General features: G+C 44.6%; 1 protein-coding gene across 4 annotated transcripts; it reads left to right on the top strand.

Annotated features, from left to right (window-relative positions):
• The first annotated feature begins 1,789 nt into the window (after window positions 1-1,789).
• Window positions 1,790-20,751, top strand: LOC118977397 (low-density lipoprotein receptor class A domain-containing protein 1-like). Of its 4 annotated transcripts, none has more exons than XM_037032378.1 (7): window positions 1,790-1,876; window positions 4,362-4,445; window positions 10,039-10,105; window positions 17,232-17,354; window positions 18,979-19,122; window positions 19,249-19,371; window positions 20,571-20,751. In XM_037032378.1, the coding sequence occupies exons 2-7, from the start codon at window positions 4,413-4,415 to the stop codon at window positions 20,705-20,707; spliced, it is 627 nt and encodes a 208-aa protein (XP_036888273.1). In that variant the 5' UTR covers window positions 1,790-1,876; window positions 4,362-4,412; the 3' UTR covers window positions 20,708-20,751. The 4 variants fall into 4 exon arrangements, with proteins under 4 accessions (XP_036888273.1, XP_036888275.1, XP_036888272.1 ...); XM_037032377.1 differs by lacking the exon at window positions 1,790-1,876 and adding an exon at window positions 1,905-2,043; XM_037032379.1 differs by lacking the exon at window positions 1,790-1,876 and adding an exon at window positions 2,078-2,100.
• Window positions 20,752-21,693: the final 942 nt, after the last annotated feature.

The raw sequence follows: 21,693 nt of genomic DNA, 5'->3' as shown, positions 1-21,693 counted from the left end.
AGGTTGTTGGGAACCGCCCTGCCTGGTTTAAGAAGCTGTAACCCCCCCCCCCATGGCTAAGGCTGAGTGAGAGACCTTGGGACCATAAGCCACTACGGAGACAAAGCTTATCCTCCTGGTAGGGGCACCACCTCTGCCTACTTTACTTTACCCTGCCTGGCCCCCAGTGCATGACCAGTTAGCCAATGACAGATGGGATTCCTCAAGGGACAGTCGACCTAAGACAGGCATGGTCACCAGAGGGTCCTCAGAGAAGGACTTGGGGGACTATAGAGAAAAGGGGTGATGGACCCTCATTCCTCAGCTTTGACTTAGCCTGAGTCCTCATTCTGTCTGCAAGAAGTCTCCTAAACTCTTGGCTGCCTTACTTCCCCTGCTCGACCTAAGCCTGAAACACTGCCAGAGGTGGGTGCGGCCCTGTGCTGGAAAGGGTAGGTTCCCCAGGGCAATCAGGCCTAAGAGAATGCATAAAGTCCTATGAAACCTGCTTTGCTGATACCTTCAATTTAAATGATAAGGGCTCAAGGCTGAAATGAGTTTTTTTCCCCCAAAGTTTTATGGCCCTTTAGCTATTTGACTCTGACTCAGAATAGGCTCTCAGAGTTCTTTGAATGTTATCTATTTGATCATTACTACCTGACAATGATTGATGAGCTTTCCATGCAAATTAAAGCCAATAAAACCTATTAAGGCAAGGGTCAGGGCCCTTTCCTCATGAGAGAGTGGCCGAGCTGTCCCTTCCCTCCACCGACTCGGTAATCCGTGTGAGCTTGTCTCGTCTCAGGCACAATGCTGCTGACACTATGGGTCAGAGTCCGAGTCACAAGGTGCCTACTTTGAAGGGGACTGAGGCATCATTGTCCTATGTACAGTGTTTCTTGTATCTTCAATAAATATCTCTTTTTCATATTTCATGGCTGGATACCTTCTGGACAACCTTGTACATTCAACAGACATCACCAAACAGAGCATAAAAAAAAGCCACCAATAGTTCCTGCCACCCATGCTGACTAACTCCTTGAAGATGTACAGGCCAGAAATAAAAACACATGCATAATATCAGTAGAAAGGGAAAAAAGAACTAGAGAGTCAGAAAAGTTAAGTTCTGTTACCATTCAAAATTCAGGGCAGAAGCCAAGAAAAGATGTTTGGGTAAATCAGTTCTTTTGTCTCCACCAGGTAAATCCTCTCAAATCCTCTCGACTATCTTACTGCATGGTCTTCAAAACTGATAAAATGTAATTTTCAAAAGATGGTATGACTCTCTCATACCATAAAATAAGCATGTGCCAAATACTTTAACTTATTTTTTTAATATTTCATTTATTTATTTTTAAAGAGAGGGGAAGGGAGGGAGAGAGAGAGAGAAACATCAACGTCCAAGAGGTACATCCATCAGCTGCTTCTCACATGCCCCCGACAGGGGACCCAGCCTACAAGCCAGGCATATGCCCCAACTGGGAATCGAACCAGCGACCCTTCAGTTCACAGTCCTGTACTCAATCTACTGAGTCACCCCAGCCAGGGCTCAACTTATTAATGTAAGATATGAAAACTGGCTCTGAGAGCATTTGAGAAGCTGGGTATTTGGGGCAACCTTAGAGGAGGCTGCTGGGCTGTGAACAACATAAACTGTCAATTGGGGATCTTTTCCACAAGTCAGAAATTATTTTATTTCTACAAGTCAGAAATCACCAGACAGAAATATCTTAATTATCATGTTACTGCACTAAGTCTGGGACCTTCCCTGAACAGTAAATAGAGAATCAAATGGCAGGTCTCACTCAGAACCTCTGGGGAGCTTTCCTCTCTCAGGACACTGAAGAGACCTGCGGCCCTGACCTTTTTGGATACGGCACTGGAGGCCAGCCTGCAGGTAAGGCGATCACCGTGTAATCACCATTCTTTCTGCAGCTGCGGAGCAAACTAGCAGAGGCGTCCTCACGTGGGTGACAGCGCTTCTCCTACGCCACCCTCCTGACAGGACTGCATAATTCACTCCACAGTAAAAAGTGCTGGGAACTGGAGACCTGAATGAAAAAGGTTAGCAATTTTAGCATTCTTGAATGTTAAAAATATATTGCCAATAGCTTGAAAAATGTATGTTTTTAAAGGAAAATATAATGGATGATGTTAACCATTAAACTATAAAGATTTAAATTGGTAGCTTTAACTTTTATTTAAAATACCAATAGCCTACTGATTTTTAGTAAACACTCTGCATGTTATACCTTTTTATCTTTATACATACAAAAAAGTAAAAGTTTAAGTATTTTATTACAGCAAACTGGCTATGTGGATGTGCATTATATACCTATTTAGATATGTTTTGCAGGTTATATCATTCAATATTTAAGTTCCCAGTGGGTGGCATGGGATGTATTCGTATACATGCTGAGTGAGTTCCTTTTTGACAAACAATATGTTAAGGGATCGGATAGTTGTAAAGTGAGTAAAACTAGCATGAAAAGCAGAAAAAACTCTGGCTATTATAAAATTCTTAAATTAAGCGTTCTTCCTTTTACTATTGAAGTTTTTTCTGTGACAGGGCTTCTCATATTAGCACACCTAGTGAGAGCTTCGGAAATTACCGCCTTACTCCCGCAGAGTGGGCACCGTTGATATAACTCGAAGTGGTAACAGCAGATTTTCACATTTTATTTTTCAGAGAGCTTTACAATCTGTGTGTATTAGTTTTTAAATAACACTGAAGATATGAAAAAGGAGTGTAATGTGATTGAAATTTCGGGGGGGTATATGTTTTGACAGGAAATACAATTATTTAAGAAAAGGGGTACAGCCCAGCGAGATTTGCATAAATGTTCTTTGAGTAAAGAAAGTGTCAAAGGCTGGTTCTGTCCTTTGCACATTTTCCCCGTCAGACACGAAAGCCTTTTCTGTCACAGTCAGAGCTGTGTGACACTAGCTGCGGCCACAGGAACTGAGTCACCTGCATTATCACCATGTTGGTGACTGGAAGCAAGGACTGATTGCTGGTTTTATGCTCTGCGGATTGAAATAACCATCAGACACATAATTATTCCCCTGGGAATAGACTGCAAACTCCTTGCTTGCTGAGTGCTCCACTCTGTGAAGTAGAGTACAGACCATGATAGATACCTTTACCCATTTTTTTTTTAATTCACAAATTCAGTGACATTGCTCTCCATGCAGATGGATTCACTCATGTGACTTTATGAGCCTGGGAAGCATCTTACATTTTTATGTATTTCTGTTAATTTCCTTTCTCCTATCTGCTGAGAATAGTTGGATATATTTCATATTCCAAAGTCAACTCCTGGAAAGAAAGCATCGAAAGTATCTCTCTGGTGCTCAGTTGGTCTTTTGTCCACCATCTCTTCTCCAAAAGGTTAAATGTTTGAGACAAGAAATTCCCTCTACCTGTCATTCAGTCCTTCAGCACCCAGTTACTGAGCCTTCACCCTGTCCTAAATTGGGGCTGGTCCCTGAGAATTCAGGTGACACCCACACAGACCTGGCGCCCTGCCTGCCCCAGCCCTGAAGACCTCCCATAGTGAATCCAGGGCAAGTTTGGCTTTGCTCAAGAGTAGTTCCCCTCTTCCCATACGTCCTGAGCCCAAGTTAAAAAACAGCATGTGCTAACTAAGGTATGTTCAAACCTTTAATATGCCTAGTACTGGGCTTCTCATATGTGAGTTGTTCTGCTGTGTTTAACATCAGTCCTCTATTAGCGCATCAGAAACCTGTATGTCCTGAGGGGAATCGCAGGGCTGTGGATCTTGGAGAGGTGGAAGTTCCCCCCAGTGGTTTTCAGCCTGAGATGCACAATGGAACCTGGAGAGGTTTAGAAGCTGAGGCCTGGGCCTCTCCCCCCGGCAGTCTGGTATACTAGTCCAGGGTGCCACATGGGGGTCCAGTCACAGCTAGCGTTACACTCAGGGCAGAGAACCACTGCTCTGGTGGCAATACCGCAGCTCCTGGCTGGGGGGACCAGTACATCACTACGCATGTGCTACCATTTGCTTGTCACGTTGCTGCGCACCTTATCTACAAACTAGGTTCTTATGAAAGAAGACTTGTTGGTACCTGCTCTGATTCTTTTGTAAAGATAAACATGTTCCCTTTTAAGCCTGTATGACAAAGAATTTCAAAATACTAATCTCACCTACTGTGAGTAATTCACCTTCTGTCATTCAATGAGATGTTCGTTATGACCAACCATCCATTATTAATCTGTGTTTCTGAAAGAGCTCGCTTCTGATGTCTCACAATTGTTTACTCTCCTTGCTTACCTTTTAGATAAAAAGGAGTCCTGAGCATCCAGGACAACAATTTGTGCCAACCCATCACAGAGGTTTCTTGTTATTCCTTTGTTCTAGGATTTCCGTGGGGATCCAAGTGTCACCTGAAGCCCTGGCCCTCTGGTACTCATGCCAGCTCCCAGAGTTCATCCACAGAGCCAGGTAGCCCGCCCTCCATGGCGCACGTCTGTTAGGGAACCTCCTCCTCTGCCCCGTCCCCTGGCTATCCCGGTGTTTGCCCTGCTGCCGAGGAGACTGTCAACAAGAATGGGGTCGGCTGTGTGTGTCCCTGTATCACAGGTCCCTCAGCTGCTTCAGGCCGTCGTCAGTATTTCAGGAAGAGCCCGTTCCCCCCCGCTGCACCACAGGCTGGCCTCACCGCCCTCTCCCAAGAATGAGCCCCTCTCTGCCAGGGCAGATTTTTCCTTAAAAGATAATGTCGCTTTGCCTATGTTGCTGAGATGTTAAAGGGGAGCACTGAGAGAGCTTTGCGTACTTGGTCAGCTCTCACATAGCTTCCTAGCTGGGAAAAAATTAAAAACATCAACCACTGTCATCTTAAGAGAAAGCTGAGCCCAAATGTCAAGGTTCGTGCTACACACTGGGGCTATGGCCACCATGCTACGGAGACCTTGTCACGGAGACAGCACAGTAAAAATTAGGTGAGCACCAAGTACAATGAGGCAAGAGATAACAGAGTTAATGCCAGGGAGTAGATAAGAAAACTTAATGTTGAAGGAGGGACCTTGAGGAAGAGAATTATCTCTGCTGGAAGCCAAGGTCAGAATGCCCAATACCTTGGCATTTTAAAAATTTATCTTACTTTTGTGAATATAAAAGTAATGTGTACTTCTTGTACCTCTTAGGATGCTTTCAGCTGTGAAATAAAAACCACTTAGGATAGCTTAAACAAAGAAGTTAATGCATTTGTCCATGAAGGAGGATGACCAGTTAGGTGGACTTCAAGGTGGGTTGATGGAACAGCTCAATGATGTTAAGTGAGATTCGGGTTTCTTCCACCACGGCACTCCACTGGCCACAGCTCAGCTTTATCCTAAGTCTGGTTCCCCTCAGGGCTCATAGCGTGGCTTCCAACAGCAGCAGGGGCCATAGGCTCCTTTATTTCTGTCCATTCGAGTGAGTGAAAGAGGTGTCCCTACCCCTTCTGGAGAGTAAGGAGGAACATCCGCAGAAGCCCCCAGAAAGCCTTTCCTTTAGTCTCCCTCACTGCCTGCCATTGGGTCACATGCCCATTCCTGAAGCAGCTTTGGAGGCCAAGATCACAGGGCACCCACCAGTCGTAACCTTCCCCCGTGGGCCCGCATCTGTTGCTGCATCTGGGCTGAGTGCAGAGAAGCACTGGCATTTCATTAAGAGGGAAAAGAGGCCCTGGCTGGTGTAGCTCAGTGGATTGAGCGCGGGCTACAAACCACACGATCAAGGTTCAATTCCCAGTCAGGGCACATGCCTGGGTTGCAGGCCAATTCCCAGTGGGGGACTCACAAGAAGCAACCATACATTGATATTTCTCTCCTTCCCTTCCTCTCTAAAGATAAATAAATAAAAAAAATTAAAAAAAAAGAGGAACCAATGCAAAACATACGCAGTTCACATTGGAGAGCCCTGACCAGGGCTCACCTAAAGCAGATGAGCAAAAGGATGGTATGTAACCAAAAAGATAAAATGGTAGAATAAAAAAAAATACTCGATTAATTCAAAGGAAGGGAGAACCAAAAGACACAGAGAACAAACTGATGGCGGGCAGATGGGACCGGGTCGGGTCCATGGATGGAAGAGGGGAAGGACCGAGAAGTACAATTTGGTGGTTATGAAATAGCCATGGGTGTAAAGCAAGCCTAGAAATACAATCAATAATATTGTAACAGCTATGTACAGTGCCAGGTGGGTACTTGAATTTTGGGGGGGTCACTTTGTAAATTATATAATTATCTAACCACTATGCTGTATACCTGAATCTAATATGAAATAATATTTAATGTTATTCATATTGAATAATATTGTAATAGAAAATAAAATTCTTTTAAAAGGCAGGAGACAAAAATATGGGAACAAAACAATTAAACGGGACAAATGAAAACAAATAGCAAGATGGTAGATTTAAATTCAATGTTCAGCATTAAGTATAGCCTTTTTAGACTGGCTTTGTCCACTTAGAAACACACATTTAAGGTTCCTCCAAATATTTTCATCACTTGGTAGTTCATTTATTTTCAGTGTTGAATAATATTCTGTTGTCTGGATATAACAGTGTATTTATTTGTTTACTATGAAAGGACATTTTGGTTATTTCCCAACGTTGGCAGTTGGGAATGAAGCCGCATAAACCCCCGCGTGCGGGACTTTGTGGGCACCTACGTTCCAAGTGTTTTGGGTAGATACTCAGGTGTGCAGCTGCTGAATCATATGTTAACAGTATGTTTAGCTTCAGCCCAACTGTCTTCCAAAGTCATTATACCATTTTCCTTTCTCACCAGCGATGAGTGAGGGTCCGGACACTCCACATCCTCCCCAGCACTCAGTGTTGGCAGTGTGCCAGATTTGGGCTATTCTTACAGGTGTTTAGTGATATCTTATTGTTGTTGTTTTTTAAATTTTTTATAAGTGTTTTATTTATTTATTTTTTAGATTTTATTTATCTTTAGAGGGAAAGAAAAGAGAGAAGGAGAGAAATATCAGTGTACGGTTTCTTCTCATGTGTCCCCTGCTGGGAACTGGGAATCGAACCTCGATCCTTTGGTTTGCAGGCCCGTGATCAATCTACTGAGCTATATCAGCCAGTTATTGTTGTTTTCATTTGCATTGCCCTGATGATATCCTTTCACATGCTTATTGGTCATCTACATATCTTCTTTGTTAAGGCCTTTGACTCATTTTTAAAAATTGGGTTGTTTATTTCTTTTTTCTGTTTGTTTATTGTTTATTTATTTATTTTTTAACTTAATGATGTACTGCATTTTTTTGCTTTACTTTTATATCTTTTTTCAATTACAGCTTACACGCGATATTATTTTGTATTAGTTTTAGGTGTACAGCATACTGGTTAAACAATCATAAACTTATGAAGTGCTTCCCCCAATATTTCTAGTACCCACTGGCACCATACATACTTAGGGTTGTTTGTTTTGTTTTGTTTTTTTGAGGGTTTTTTTTTGTTATTCTATTACAGTTGTCCCAATTTTCTCTCCCTTTGCCCTCCTCTGCCCTGACCTCCATCCCCATTGTTTATTTTCTTATTGTTGGGTTTTAAAACATATTGGCCCTTTGTCAGATATGCCTTTTACAAATACTTTCTTCCAGGCTGGGGCTGTGTTTTTCTCAATAACTCTTGCAGGAATACTTTCTGTACTAAGAAATACTCATATACTAAGGAATACTTTGTTATATATTTTGCCAGTGTATAAATTAAAAATAATTCTGTTGCAAGAACTAGAACCCAATCATGCATGTAATAGAAAACATTTATTGGGTCACATAACTGAAACATCCATAAGTAGTCACAGCTTCAGGCAGAGCCTGATCCAGCATCTGAAACAATGTTATCAAGGGTCTCACTTCCTCCTTTCTCTTCCTCCTGCCTTCCGCAAGGTTAGCTTCACCCAGAGACTCCAGCAAGTCCAGGCCTCACCTCCCCACTCCGTGCCTTCCAGAGACAGAGAGATGGCTACTCTGCCCAAGTCCTGGGGTCTCTCTGTCTCTCTCTCTCTCTTCCTCTCTCCCTTCTTATGCCTCTGTCTCCCTTTCTGACTAGGTCTTGTGCCCATCCTTAATTCAATTAGGTGGCTCGAGTGGAGGGTATTTGGTGATTAGTATAAGTTCATTAGGACCCACACCCACCCAAAGTATATAGATGAAAATGGAGAACAGAAAATTCCCCCAAAGAAATGTCAGCCTATCTGAACAACTTGGGTAGAAAAGGGCCAGTGTAAAAGATAAAATTGCTAAGCGATAATTTAAAAAATAATTTCAGATAAATTTGGAGGCTGAAACATTCACAAGAATGATACCCTATAGTAGATTAGGTAACCACAAAGCCTCCTCACGAGGTTGTCTGTAAAAGGTCCTTTTCTGAGATATCTGGCACTCAAAGTTTGGTGTCCTTCCTGCAAACCATGGCTTTTCATCTTTAAAAGGCTTGTGCGCTGACTGGCTGTCCTGGAGAACTCTATTCACATGAGGATTTGTAACTTTAGAAGATTTAAACTGCCACCTAATTCTTTGTCAAAAACAATAGTCTTAGGACTCCCTTTCTCTCTTCTTCTTTTGTGCATAAAGGTAAGTGAATAGATACTGGCTGATTCATCTTAAATGAGGCATTCCAGGAAGTTTATTCCAAAACCAATTTGTCATTTGGCTTTATGTTAATTTTTTTCAGAGCAGGCATACATTACTTCTGCGGAGACTACTGTTCCCAAAACAACATTTCGAATCACCTCCCTGTAAAAAGGACAAGAAGTCCCGGTGCTCTCTTCCCTGGCTTCCCTTTACCATCTCCTCCCTTCCAGCCTCCTTTGCACCTAGAGTGCAAGTGTGTGATGGAGGTTTAACCCATCAGATGCACTCACCCCAGATTTTTGAGACGGCAGCTACTGATTCAAAGCAGTAAGAACAGTAGGGCCCAGGGCAGTGACCGTGGCAACCACAGCAATATTCAGTTTCTGGGAGCAGTAGATACTGTGCAAGACATGATGGCCCTGTCTCACTGGCAAGATTCGGGCTGTGGCCTTGCAGCTGCCTGGACTCCCTTGTTCCTGGCCTTTGTCTAGCCTGCTTCTCAAGGCCTCTTGGTATATACTTCTGAACCAGCAGCTTTTCAGTCAATTCCTTCTCTGTGTAACCAGAGTTGGTTTCTAATGTTAAGAATTGGGGTGGTGGGTGCCCTGGCTGGTGTTGCTCAGTGGGTTGAGCGCCGGCCTGCAATCTGAAGGTCACTGGTTCGATTCCAGGTCAGGGCACATGCCTGGGTTGCAGGCCAAGTACCCAGTAGGGACCCCATAAGGGGCAACCGCACATTAATGTTTCTCTCCCTCTCTCCCTTCCCCTCTCTAAAAATAAATAAAATCTTTTTAAAAAGAATTTGGGTGGTTACAAAGAAAAAGAACACCCCACCTCCCAGGCTGTGTCCCACTGTGCCACGTGAGTACAAGGAGTTTTCCTGAAAACAGGTCCTTTAGCCCCAGTCATGCTTCCCGTCCCAACCCCTCCCCCACCTTCCCCTTCCCCCCACCCTGCCCTCTCTGGGGCTCAGTATGTTTCCAGATTTCAGAGGACCACCACCAGAGACAATCGCCACACTCTCTCCACCTCTCGCTGCCTCAGCCTCCTGCACAAAGCTTCCCTGAGAAGAGCCCCGACCCCATACAACTCAGCTGCTCCAACCAGACAAGTCTGGCTGGTCAGGCTAGGGCACCAGGTGTGCCTGTGTTACAACTTCCTCTATGCTGACAGATTAATTACTTTGGGAAATCAATTGTCCCCCTTCTTATACAGTTTTTGTAGACTGTCTTAAGCAGGACCAAATTATTCCTGCTGAGCCTGGCATCTGCTTCCTAAAGGCCTGAACCCTGCCCATCACCTCTGTTCCACAAGCACTCACTGAGCACCTCCAGAGAAGGAGACCCCCAAGGAGAGCGCTCGGCTCAACCCTCCCTCAGGGAAGTCGCACTTCACTGGGCCTGTTCTGTGCTCCAAGTAAGTCACTGTGTCAGTGAAGTCAAAGCTGTTCCTTCTCTTGTAGGGGACAGAAGTCTCTTCTGTTTCCAGTGCCAAGAAGGAACTCCCTTCAGATCTGGATCATAAAAAAGGTGATGTTTCTACTTAGAAAAATAAAATAAAATACAAATTTTAGATACAAAGATCTGCCAAACAGGCATCAAGCCCTAGGACATCAGTCACGTCCCCTCCTCTGTGTGTTGGCTGAAGGCTTCCAGGAACCTAAAGTACCAATAGGGGTTTCCTGGACTCTGGCCCCTGGGAAGCTTTACCTGGGGGGCAGATGCAGGTACATCCCGACTGACTGCGCTGGTGGGGGTGGCACTGGCCGCCTGTGTCAGACTTGGACCTCCCGAGTTCCCAGGGCGGAAGGCCGTGCGCAAGAATTGCTCAGTGACGTCCACCGACAATCATTTTCTGTAATCGACTTTCCACAAATGTCATTATTGCTTACACTGATACGTGTGTGAGTATATACATAAATATTATATATACTAGCATATATAACAGTTTCATTGTGAAAACATTTAAATACAATTATTGATATATAAATATAGTCTCTTATAAAAATAAATATATGGTTGACCCATTGAAAAATTTTACCCTGTAAAATTATAAATAGGCAGAACTGTTCACAAAATAGAAGCCAGCAGGAATTTTAATTCCTGCTGAAAATGACTTTCCGTGACAGTGGCCTGAGCAGGCTGTTCACAAGCCACGGGGCCTAGAGGGTCAGATTTCCTGCATCTCCAGGTGCCAGGTCACACACACGGTCCCTGTCAGAGATTATTCCAGACCATGTCCATCGAAAGGGAAAGGAGAGAGAAATTCCCCACTGACCAGCCACAGAAGAGTTCAGGAAAGGGTCCGCCTGTACCTGCTTCGGGCAGACCGGGTCCACTCCCCAAAGGGCCCCCAGGGCACAGGCTACTCCTGGGCCTCCAGAGGCCTGGCTTTGGAGTAAACCTGGGTTCTAAGGGATTGGCTGCCTGAAGTTTGGGCAGCCAATGCACTGCCTCAGAGGGTCCCCACCCACTTGCCAGGTAAACGTGAACCTGGGATCCAAAGCTGAGGCCGCTATTGGAGTTGACTTCCCAGCCACGTGTGCACCAAACCTGTGTCCACTCCCTGAGCAGGACTTTAGTACCATTACCAAGGGCGGTGCCACAGAACAACAAGTTGTCATGATTTTTAAACCCTAAAAATAGGCTAAATTCTTTGCAGTGCACAGACTCCAATCCAATCCTCTGATTTTGTTCCAAATTATTTTAAAAGCCAAAAAAGTAAACCTAAAAGATTCGTGTCTACTACTGCAGCATTTGCCAAAACACTCTCCAAGTGTATTTTTATCAGTCCCTCTTGTCATACATTGCTATAAAGCTCTTAATAGTTACCAAAATAGCTACTTTGTCTGGTTCACCCAGGAGTCCCCCTGGGTTGGAAGGGTTGGGAAACATCTCCATCTGACAACCAAGGAAACCCAGACCCACGGAGCGGTAAGACTTGCTCAGCCAGCAAACAGTAAAGGGTGCAGGCCCCCCACACTTGTGCTCCAAACATGCCTAAGATAGGGCCAAACAGAGGGCTGTACCCTGGCATTTCCAGACTGAAATACCAAGGACCAAAACCATTAAACCTGTCTTTTGGGCCCTGCTATTAATTTTTTTTACTTGAAAGAGAAGATGCTGACTATCAATAATTTTGTTATATATATTTTGCAAAAGGAAAAAGAAAAAGAAAGGTTACGAGGACGAAATTATGGCCAACTCAAGCATTTTTCTTGCAGCAGGAGAAAAGCAGGGCATAAGCACAGCTTGCCTGCACAGCTGGCCTGTTTTGTGTGATAGTGATGTTCCCTCAACACTGCACATCAGCTGGGGTTTAGCAAACCTAGTTGTATCTTACAGGACCATAGTCACTGAGGGACTGCTATGGGAAATGTATGCAAAACGAAGGAGTAGTCCCTAATTTTTCTTTTATGCAAATATACCCTGCTCCAACCACTTAAAGTGCACTCTCTATTTTCTCATTTTAAGCTCTCTAAAATCAGCTCACATCCCTGAGAACAGGAACAGCTCTCCAGGTGACAGTCATGATGAAGTAATTTGAAACCTCCCACTGACGCCTAGGGTGAGGGTCAAAAAATCCACAACCTCAAAGCACCTGAGGTTTGGCGAAATATTATAGATAGTTGATGCAGACCCTGGCTGACATAATCCATGTGTTGTGGCCCAATAAACAAATTTGCACAGACTACAGAAGTCCTGTGGAGAAATAGGGATGGCATGGCCACTCTCTAAGTGAGAGAAAGGGCCGAGACCTCTGCCTGGACAAGCTTTTATTGCTTTTCTGGGCACATTACATCGAGGATGGTCCTCAGTTACTATGCATTGGTTCCCCATAGGTGATTACCTTTTACAGATAACAAAGGAAAGAATGTTGCTAATTACTTCTAAGAGAAGGATTTTGCAGATCAAGGGGAAAAGTGGTTGAACTGGTTATGCTCCATACTTGGGAGGTTTAGGGCAGACGAGGAAATTACTTTAAAGATATGCATTAAACATTTTCTGCCTCAATCCAGGGTGAGGGAGTTTTAGCAAAAGCAAGCCTCATAGCAGCCTAGGTACAATGCAGGCCTGATTTCCCACAGGAAAACAGATCCGTGGGTATGGGACCTGTGTGCTGGAACCCACTCCCCATTAGCCTTTCCAAGTGGGAGCTGGGCTACATTTCCCACACCATGCAGAACAGTTCGATATACATAGTGGCTTGCTTGAAGCAAGATACATCTATAAGAGTTTATTTTAATTGGGAATCAGATGATAATACTAGAACCATATATGTTATATTTAACCCTAGCTTTAGTATTCACCAGTAGTGCCCTGACTTGGTGTGTAATTCTGGAGAAGCTCAGTGTATTGGGCATTGTCCTACAAACAGAAACGACCAGTGTTTCTCTCCCTCCCAACCCCTCCCTCTAAGGATAAATAAATAAAATCATTAAAAAAAAGAATTCACCAGTAGTGAACCCATGAAACCCTAGGCACCCCAATCCCAACTAAGGCAGAACCCTACGTCCCTAGAGACTTCCAGGTGTGTGTGTGTGTGTGTGTGTCTCCTTGTGACCTTGATTTGTGGCCCTGGATGTGCCATGTACCCTGTAGGACTTATTGTAACAAACCTTGTTTTTCAAGTTCCCTGGTAGTTGTTGCTGAGACACGTTTTGCGATCATAATAAGAACTACGGGGTGGATCCAGCCACAACACTGGCTGAGGAAATGGCGGGGGAGGCTGCACAAGGGGTACCACTCCACTCGGATGCCCCCAAGCATCCCTGCCTGACAGCATCACTATTGCTAGGCTGAGACCAGACACAAAACAACTTGTTATCTTAAATAGCTCACACCATATTTGTGTGACCTTTTATCGTCTGTGGCTTACATGGAAAATTGCAAGTCCACACTTGCACCAGGCAGATAATTATTTCCTTCTTCTCTGCTCCAGCCTTCTGTCCATCTGTCCTCACTACATATTTTATAAACACACAAATCAGTATGATAAAAATGTCCCTAAAAAGGCAGCCAATCTTCAAAGAAGCTAATAATGCATGACCTATTTCATGAAAAGGAAAGAAGACAGTGGTTCAAAAACAACTAAAATGTCAACTTGGTTTGAAAGAAGCCAATTAGCAGCACAGATAGAAAGATGCTACACTTGTGCACTTGTGATAAGCTTGGCTAACAAAACAATGCAGCCCATTAGAAAATTTTCAATAAAACATTTTGGTGTTGAAAGCTTATTTTTGATGAGCTGGAAAAGCAAAGAAAAATAATCCCGAGCCATATGCCAGTGTAGAAAGATGTTGTTTATCCTTCTTTGCTAGAGTTGGAGCCAACAAGTCTGATGGTTTGGATTAGCTCTTAATATTTCCAGCCGTTGGAGGATTCAACTCAACGGTGCAGTTCTGTCAACAGGCTCTGTCACCCCATGGAAGTGACACACCCTCCCTCCCTCTCCTTTCTCCACTCTGACCAGTGGCCTTCAGTCAGAAGGGTCTCAGTCCAGCTCTGCCACTAACAAGCAATGGAAGGCTTGGCAAGTGTCCACATGTTTGGGAATCTGTTTCCTCATCTGGAAAACTGTCCTGCAGATCCCACTGACCTCAGAGGCTCGCTCTGAAAGGGAATGAGACAGTGTATTTGAAGGTGCTTAGACAATCCTCCAACTGCTTACGAAGGAAAACACAATCACGATAGCAGGAGCAAGTGGCGGCCTTACTCCAAATGCTTACCATGTCCGGGCCAGTCATTCCTAAATAGAATGGGACAGGGAGAGACAAGAGTCTCCCCGGGCCCTTCCAGTTTCTCCTCTCCACGAGGATCCTGAGCCACTAAGGGTGACGATAGCTAACCGGTTGCGGGGCTGAAAGATTCCCAAGAGTTCAGACCCCGTCTGTTGCTCTCTGCTGCCCTCTTCAGTACAGAAGTTAGCATGCCGTGGGGGCTCAGCAGCAAGGGAGGAAACGCTGCTGTGCAGACGCAGAGCTTCTGGAAACCTCAGCTCAACCTTCCAGCCCCCAACCCCCCACCTCCCACCCGCAGAATCGTGCTGCCCCGCGCTAGTGGTGAGCCCATGCAGACCCTCAGGCCTTCTGGCCTTGCGAAAGCCCCTCTGTTCGTGTCGCAGCTTGCACGAGTCCTTCTCCCTCCCTCTTAGTTTGTTTTGGCTGAATTAAGATGGATTCAGGGCCCAGAGACCCGGTAAAGTCTCTCTTCCTTGTCCTTTAGACCAGCGAAGGAACTTTCAAATGACTCACACAGGGCACGCAGGAGGATTCAGTGGGGGCAAGGAAGAAAATAAAGAACCTGTATTTTTATATAGCAAGCGTATTTAGAAGAATTTCACTCTTCTGAAATTTCAGCTTTGGGCAAGGTTTTACTCTATAGAATACATTTATTAGTGGACTAGTACAGGCATGGATAGATTTATAAATAAATATTCATACATTATGGGGGACTGATAATTTTATTTTGTTTATTTATTTTCTTACTGAAGAGATATAATCATGGAAGTCTGAAGACCTCTTTTCTAGAAGAGTTTCTATCATACTAGCAAAGGGAGCATTTTTTAAATCCTCACTCAAGGATATGTTATTAATCTTAGAGAGGGGGAGAGGGAGAGAGGGAGAGGGAGAGAGAGGAGGACCGATCTGTTGCCTCCTGCGTGTGCCCTGACTGGGGACCAAACCGGAAACCTAGGTGTGCGCCCTGACCCAGGATCAAACCTGCAATGCTATTGGTGCACAGGATGACGCTCCAAGCAACTGAGCCACCTGGCCAAGGCTATGGGAGCTTTTTTAAAAAAAAATTATTTTGCCCCAACCACATCCCAGACTCAGTGAGTGAGTGAAGACCACCACCTTCAAGAGTGAAGGAGAAAGTGAATTTGTAAGAAGCACCCCTGGTGACTCTGATGCAACAGCACCCCCTGGGGAAACTCACATTGTTCTCCAGACTGTAAGTTCACTGAGGGCAGACTGTGTCCATCCATCTCGTTCACCCAGGCATCCACAGAGCCTAGTACACTGCCTGACACACAGGCTCCACAAACGTCTGCTGAGAAATTGAATGAACACATGACCCACAATCCAGAGACACCCACTGCTAACTCTCTCAGCCTTTGTAGTCAGGCTTAATGGTTTTATGCAATTGTTTTATATGTTTGAGAACCCATCATATATAAAACTGAGTGAATTTTTTTACCATTTTTAATAGGCAGGTGTTTAATGTTTAAAGTGACTACTTAGCATTTTCTGTTATAAATTGTGCTACGTAAAAAATCATTCCGCACATAGCTTTCTATACATCCAATTAATTATGCGCATAGGATGGAGTTCCTGATGTGCCATTTCTAAATCGAAGATGAAGAACATTTTAGAGGTTGCAGCTACTATTGGAAAGACAAATGGACATTGACCCCAGGAGCAGGAGATTCCGGGTTAAGGAGCAAAGGCTTGCAAGGGTTTTGTGGTCAGCAGGGTGAGATTTTGGGGGGCAGCTTTGGGTGTGGCAAGAAGGCACGGAGTATCTGGCTGAGTTCCAGCTGCTGCTTCTCCCACTGACTGGCTGTGATGTTAAAAATGTTAAGCCTAAGTTCATATTCACAGCTACATGACAGGGCTGCTGATTCTCAAGCTCCATTCGACATTAGGGTTAATTTTCATAGTTAATGTAATCCCAAAGGTATAAAAGCCTTAGAGTCTAGGGGTGTTTTCTATGCAAAGAGGCTATCTGATCTCTCCTCTTTAAAAATGTGCTGCTCACTCACAAGGGACATGAGTGGCAGTCCCTTCCATGGGAGCCTAGGTCAACCCACGACTGCAGACTGTGGCTTTTGAAGGTTTCAGAGATATTTTGGAACTCTGGTGGATGGGTGGCCTCAGAAGCACCAAGGTGAGTCTCATCTCACTGTTTGCAGGAGGTGGTAGGACAAAATGACCGGGAGCAGACTGAGCACTCTGTTTTTCTCTTTGTGGTGTGCCAGTAAAACCAGTCCGGCAAGTTCCCCCGGCGCCAGGCCGCTCTAAAGAGAAGCAGCTGCCTTTTCTTGCTCTTCAAGGAGGGCTGACTCCAGAAACCAGGGAGCAGTGTTCTTTGAAAAGTTTGGTTGGAACCCAAGATCAAAACCTGCATTTCATTTTTGATACAGGGCAGCAGCCCTCAAACTTCGGTGTGTGTAAGTGCTCAAAAAACAGGCAGATCCCCGGCCTCAACCCCCTAGAGGTTCTGATTCCATAGGTCAGGGGTGGAGCCCAGGAATCTGCATTTCCTTCAATGACTGAGGTAGGCCACCTGAAAAACTAGTTTGAGGAAAGCTTGGCACAGTAGACAGACCCAGGGTTGAGGTGAGCTAGTCCCACTGACATCAGCATCAACCTTGGAAGTCATGTCAGCTCGCTGGCCCTGTCTTTCATGTTAAAGCTTCATTTTCATAACTGGGGGAGAACACTCACTCATCACAAGGCCGGTAAACATCGAATGAGAAGCTGGAGGCACTGCTATAACTCACAGCACCTGTCTAAGGTCCTGACTGTGGCTCCTGCCTTTCACACAGAGGTGAGCACGAACACCTGGCTAGTTAACACAGCCTCCCCAGTGCGAGCCTCCGCCCTGAGATGAAGTCGTGTTCTCCTTTGTGTTGTGTGTTTTGCTGTGACAGACCAGCGCTGGCCCCCCACCAGGCAGTGCTTCTGGATTTCCTGCATGGCGTTCCTTGTGCTCGGAGTTCTGGCTGCTGTGATCGGTCTTGGGATTACCTTTGCAGTCCCTGGAAAACCTGCAAGTATGCATCTAGGGGACGGACATGGCAACAACTTACGTAACCAATGAGAGTATACTTATTATCCCCCATATTATTTCCCAAATGGGTGAGTCTGCCCTGGCCAGGCAGATCAGTTAGTTAAAGCACCATCTCAATACACCAAGGTTGTGGGTTTGATTTTCAGTCAGGGCACATACAACAATCAACCAGTGAATGCATAAATAAGTGGAAAAACAAGTAGATCTCTCTCTCTCTCTCTCTCTCTCAAAGCAATAAATAAAAACCGTATTTAATGGGTGAGTCTTTTGATAACAGGTGGTTGGCACCTGGTATGAGCCATCACTGCTCTAGACACTTGATACATCTTATCTTTATTTCACTCTTTTCAATAATGTCACGAGGTAGCTGCTGTTATTGCCATTATGATCAGAGACCCAGGGAAGTTAGGTGACTTGCCCAAGGTCCTATAGCTGGTTAATCAACAAGCCAAAGTTCCAGTCCAGTCTTCCCAACTCCAAAGTCTACACAGGGTGTGCTTTCTACCTGTAAGGAGTTTCCGCTGTAATTAGGGAGACTAGGGAACAGTGGTGAACAGTACGGAAGAGCATGTAATTCAGTATTAAATTAGGCTGGGCGGGTGTTAAATACTGTTAGTAATCTGAGAACAGTCAGTCACAGTCACAATGCCAAGCGCCTCATGAATTGAGGAACACAAATGCTGGGGTCATGCGTCAATTAGTTATCACCCTGGTCCCAACTGCAAAACTTTCACGGTGCAAGATGCACCCTGACCAAGCGCTCGCCAGTGCTAACCCTGCCTGTTTAACTAGTCGACACACCAAACCAGAATTTTCCAGAAATACATTATTTTAGGTGTAAATATGTTTGGGATATAAGTGTTATCGATCTGTTATGTGCATATTAACTTCCACCAAATTAAAAATAATTTTTTATCCTGCCCAAGGATATATTTGTCGATGAGAGAGAGAGAAACATCAGTGTGAGAGAGAGACATTGATTGGTAGCCTTCAGGAAGCACTGTGACCAGGGACCTAACAGCAACCGAAGTATGCACTCTGGCCAGGAACTGCACTCGCAAACTTTTGTCTTAGGAGACAATGCCCCAACCAACTGAGCTGCCTGGCCAGAGCACCATCAAGTTTTTATAATAATTAAACATTTTTTAAAAACACCATCACGTTGTTCTAACAAAGCTCCCACTCATTTCTCAGTGTGCAAATTCATTGCATTTACACAGTGATCTCATTTAGAGGTTCGTTCAGCGAGTTATCTTGTTGCTATTTCTAGCTAAGAAGATAATGGAGGGGGCTCCATGGAACTAGTCCACAGCAAACTCACGCCAGAGCCGGGACTGGCTGACTCCCCTTCCCAGGCACTCTCAGTTTCTTCTCGGGTAGGAGTGAGCTCACACTTGTTTTCCCAAATGCCAGTGCTATTGCAGGAAATGCAAGCTAAGTAGGCCTAGAGAATGGGGGAGAAAAAGGAAAGGAGAAGGAATAACAGAAAAATACAATGGAAAGAAGGAAGCAGGGAGGAGGACACAGACCATTACATTACTAAAGCTTGGTGTTCAGGGTCGGAGATGCATAGGTCAACACCCAGACCCTGTCTTACGACCTTCCAGACTGGCCGCACCGGCAGTGCGAGACAGCCTCACAGCACCCGGGCTTCCTGTGTGAGGACCTGGCAGCCTGCCTGCCGCCGTCCCTGCTTTGCAACGGCAAGCTGGACTGCAGTCACGGTGAAGATGAGTCTGCCGCCTACTGTGGTGAGGTGGACAAGAATCACAACAAGGGCATAGGCACTGGAAACTAATCATTAAACTTTAGAGTGATAATTGAAACATTACCATGCATGAATGATTGGTTAGAAATAATGCCTTTGTTTAATATAGGTCAAATGCCCAGCAGTCTCCCACAGAACTTGATATTCAAGTGTCCCAACCAGGAGACTTGGACATTTGTGGACAGGGTGTGTGACATGAGGAACGACTGTGGCGACTGTGCAGATGAATCAGGTAAAAATGAAAATGCGTGATTGATACTTTGACGGGTTCAATGATACAAATTAACCCATACTTAGAAAACTTCCTCTGGATATTTAAGTTTATAATTAAGCAATTCCATCATTTCCAGGAGCTTACAAAATTTTTATTATAGATTAAAAACTTAATCACATAAAGACTTTTCTTAAAACTAAGTCTATTCTATTCCTGAGTTTAAAAATGGTTCACATGTGTCAGAAAGCAGTGGCCCTCTCTAGAAATGAGTGGCCTAACTCAAAGTGGCTTTGGCTGGGACACAGAGTGCTAGCCAGGGCATCTTGGAGTGAGTACGGGAAAAAAAAGGATGATAGCTGACATTTATCAAATGTTAATTATATCTCTAACCAAAAAGTATGTAAAGCCAGATTTGCAAAGATTAACAAAGGAAAATACTAACCTTGATGGAAAACTCTTGTCTGCTGTCAAATTCTTTTTGGATTTCTTTGGAAATTTTGGTAAAGGTCAAAGAAGAGTTTGTTGAATTCCTTGGCTCACAAAGATTGTTGTTATTGTTGTTGATTTAACCTTTGGTATTTCTTTGCTCCTTCCTCCCTCTCCTCCCTGCCACCCAGTGTTCCCTGTGGTGGTTTGACGCTGTGCAGCGCCCTTGACAGCCTAGCAGCCTGGCGAAGCTGCGTTATTAAAGCCATGGCCACAGATACAGTTCCAATACCTCATGACCTTCATCAGTATACAAAACGTTTATGGGAAACATAGCACACGACAGAGCTCATTTCTTGCCTTTTGCTTGGTCAACAGGGAAGGTAGAAAAAAGAAATGCTGCCAGGAGGTGCATGCTGTCTAACAATGTGCTGGCAACAAAAAGCGGAAAGTACAAACACATTCTTCTCTTCCTGCCAGCTGCCAATTAGCAAATACTGGGTCTCTCCCCGGCTTACTGAACATACAGACTCACACGGACCCTTCCTTGTTTATGCAGCATGTCAGTGGGCTTATTTGCAGGCAGATGAGAGAGGTCGCACTCTTCTTGGCTTTCAGAGTATAAATTCTTTCACTCAAGTGTGCAGAATCTTTAATAAGCATCTGCAATTTTCCCCTTGGACAGTTTTCACCAATACTTTTACGATTCCAAGGGCCTTTTCATCCCCATTAGCATCTTTTTGAGTCCACCTGGATATTTCGTGCTTTTAAAAATAAATAAAACTGTCTAGTTTTACAGTGCCCACAGTGTCCAGGCTGGAGTTGTGAAACTGTTTTCTTCGCTGACTGTGCCTGCATCCCCAGGACTCGCTGTGGAAATGGTGTTCAGGACTGTGCTGATTGGAGTGATGAAAAGTTATGTGAATAGAAGACTTTTCTAATTATATTGGAAAAGCTGGAAACTGTTATTCATCCTCTCAAAAAAAGAAAGAATAGAAAAGAAAAATAAAGAAAGAGCCCTGGCTGGTGTGGCTCAGTGGATTGAGTGGCCAGCCTGCGAACCAAAAGGTTCCCTGCGGGATTCCCAGTTGGGACACATGCCTGGGTTGGAAGCCAGGTTCCCGGTGTGGGGTGTGCGAGAGGCAGCTGATGTGTCTTTCAGACATTGATGTTTCTCGCCCTCTCTCTCTAGAAGTAAATAAATATTTAGAAAATGACTATATTTGGGGGGTGGGTGGGTAATCTATACTAAAGATTCCCATATTATGTAATGGAGAAAATGCTTAGTAATTAGATAACTTTGGTAATTTTTGAGCCCATTTCTAAACTTGTTTCTGAAATTTAGAGTGTAGCTTTCTTCCCTGTGCACACCTCGTTATTACAGGGATGCCCCAAATATAGTTTGATTTAAAAAAATGGAGGGTATTAATCTTGAGTTCTTGGGTCAAAATTGATGTCTATCTCTTCATTAGCATAGCCCTGGTTCAGGTCCAGCTGAAAGCTAGTTTGGCCCAGGGTTGGTCTTAATAGTGGACAACATCAGAAGTTCAGCCAGCTCAGAATCATCTGTCTCTCTAGCCTGCCAGGGCCCAAAGTTCTAAGTAGGTCCAGACCTGGGTATGAACCTCATCCTGCTACTTAAGGGGCTGTGACCTCACACGAGCCATTCACCTCTTAAAGATGGCTTATCTGTACAACGTGGCTCTTTTCAGGGGATTGTTATGATAAGCAATGAGACATAACACAAGTGGTACAGTGATTAAACACGTACCAGTCAGGCCAGTTGCAGGCAATTGAAGAAAAATTGTAATATGGTAGGCTGGGTTAAGAAGAACTGCTCTCATGCTCTGGGGAGGGTTTATGCTTCCCCAGCCCTTTGACTGTGACCGGACTAAGCAGGTGACCTGCCCTGGC

Source organism: Sturnira hondurensis, unplaced genomic scaffold (assembly GCF_014824575.4).
Source record: "Sturnira hondurensis isolate 20B ecotype Veracruz unplaced genomic scaffold, ASM1482457v3 Scaffold0021354, whole genome shotgun sequence".
Taxonomy (NCBI): domain Eukaryota; kingdom Metazoa; phylum Chordata; class Mammalia; order Chiroptera; family Phyllostomidae; genus Sturnira; species Sturnira hondurensis.
The sequence above is the reverse complement of the archived record's forward strand: the minus strand, read 5'-3'. Positions and strand labels throughout refer to the sequence as shown.

Coding starts and splice junctions, on each gene's coding strand:
- LOC118977397 (XM_037032378.1), top strand. CDS start 4,413: ATGCCAGCTCCCAGAGTTCATCCACAGAGCCAG. Junction 4,446..10,038: donor GAGTTCATCCACAGAGCCAG/GTAGCCCGCCCT, acceptor CTTCTCTTGTAG/GGGACAGAAGTCTCTTCTGT. Junction 19,372..20,570: donor CGACTGTGCAGATGAATCAG/GTAAAAATGAAA, acceptor AAAACTGTCTAG/TTTTACAGTGCCCACAGTGT.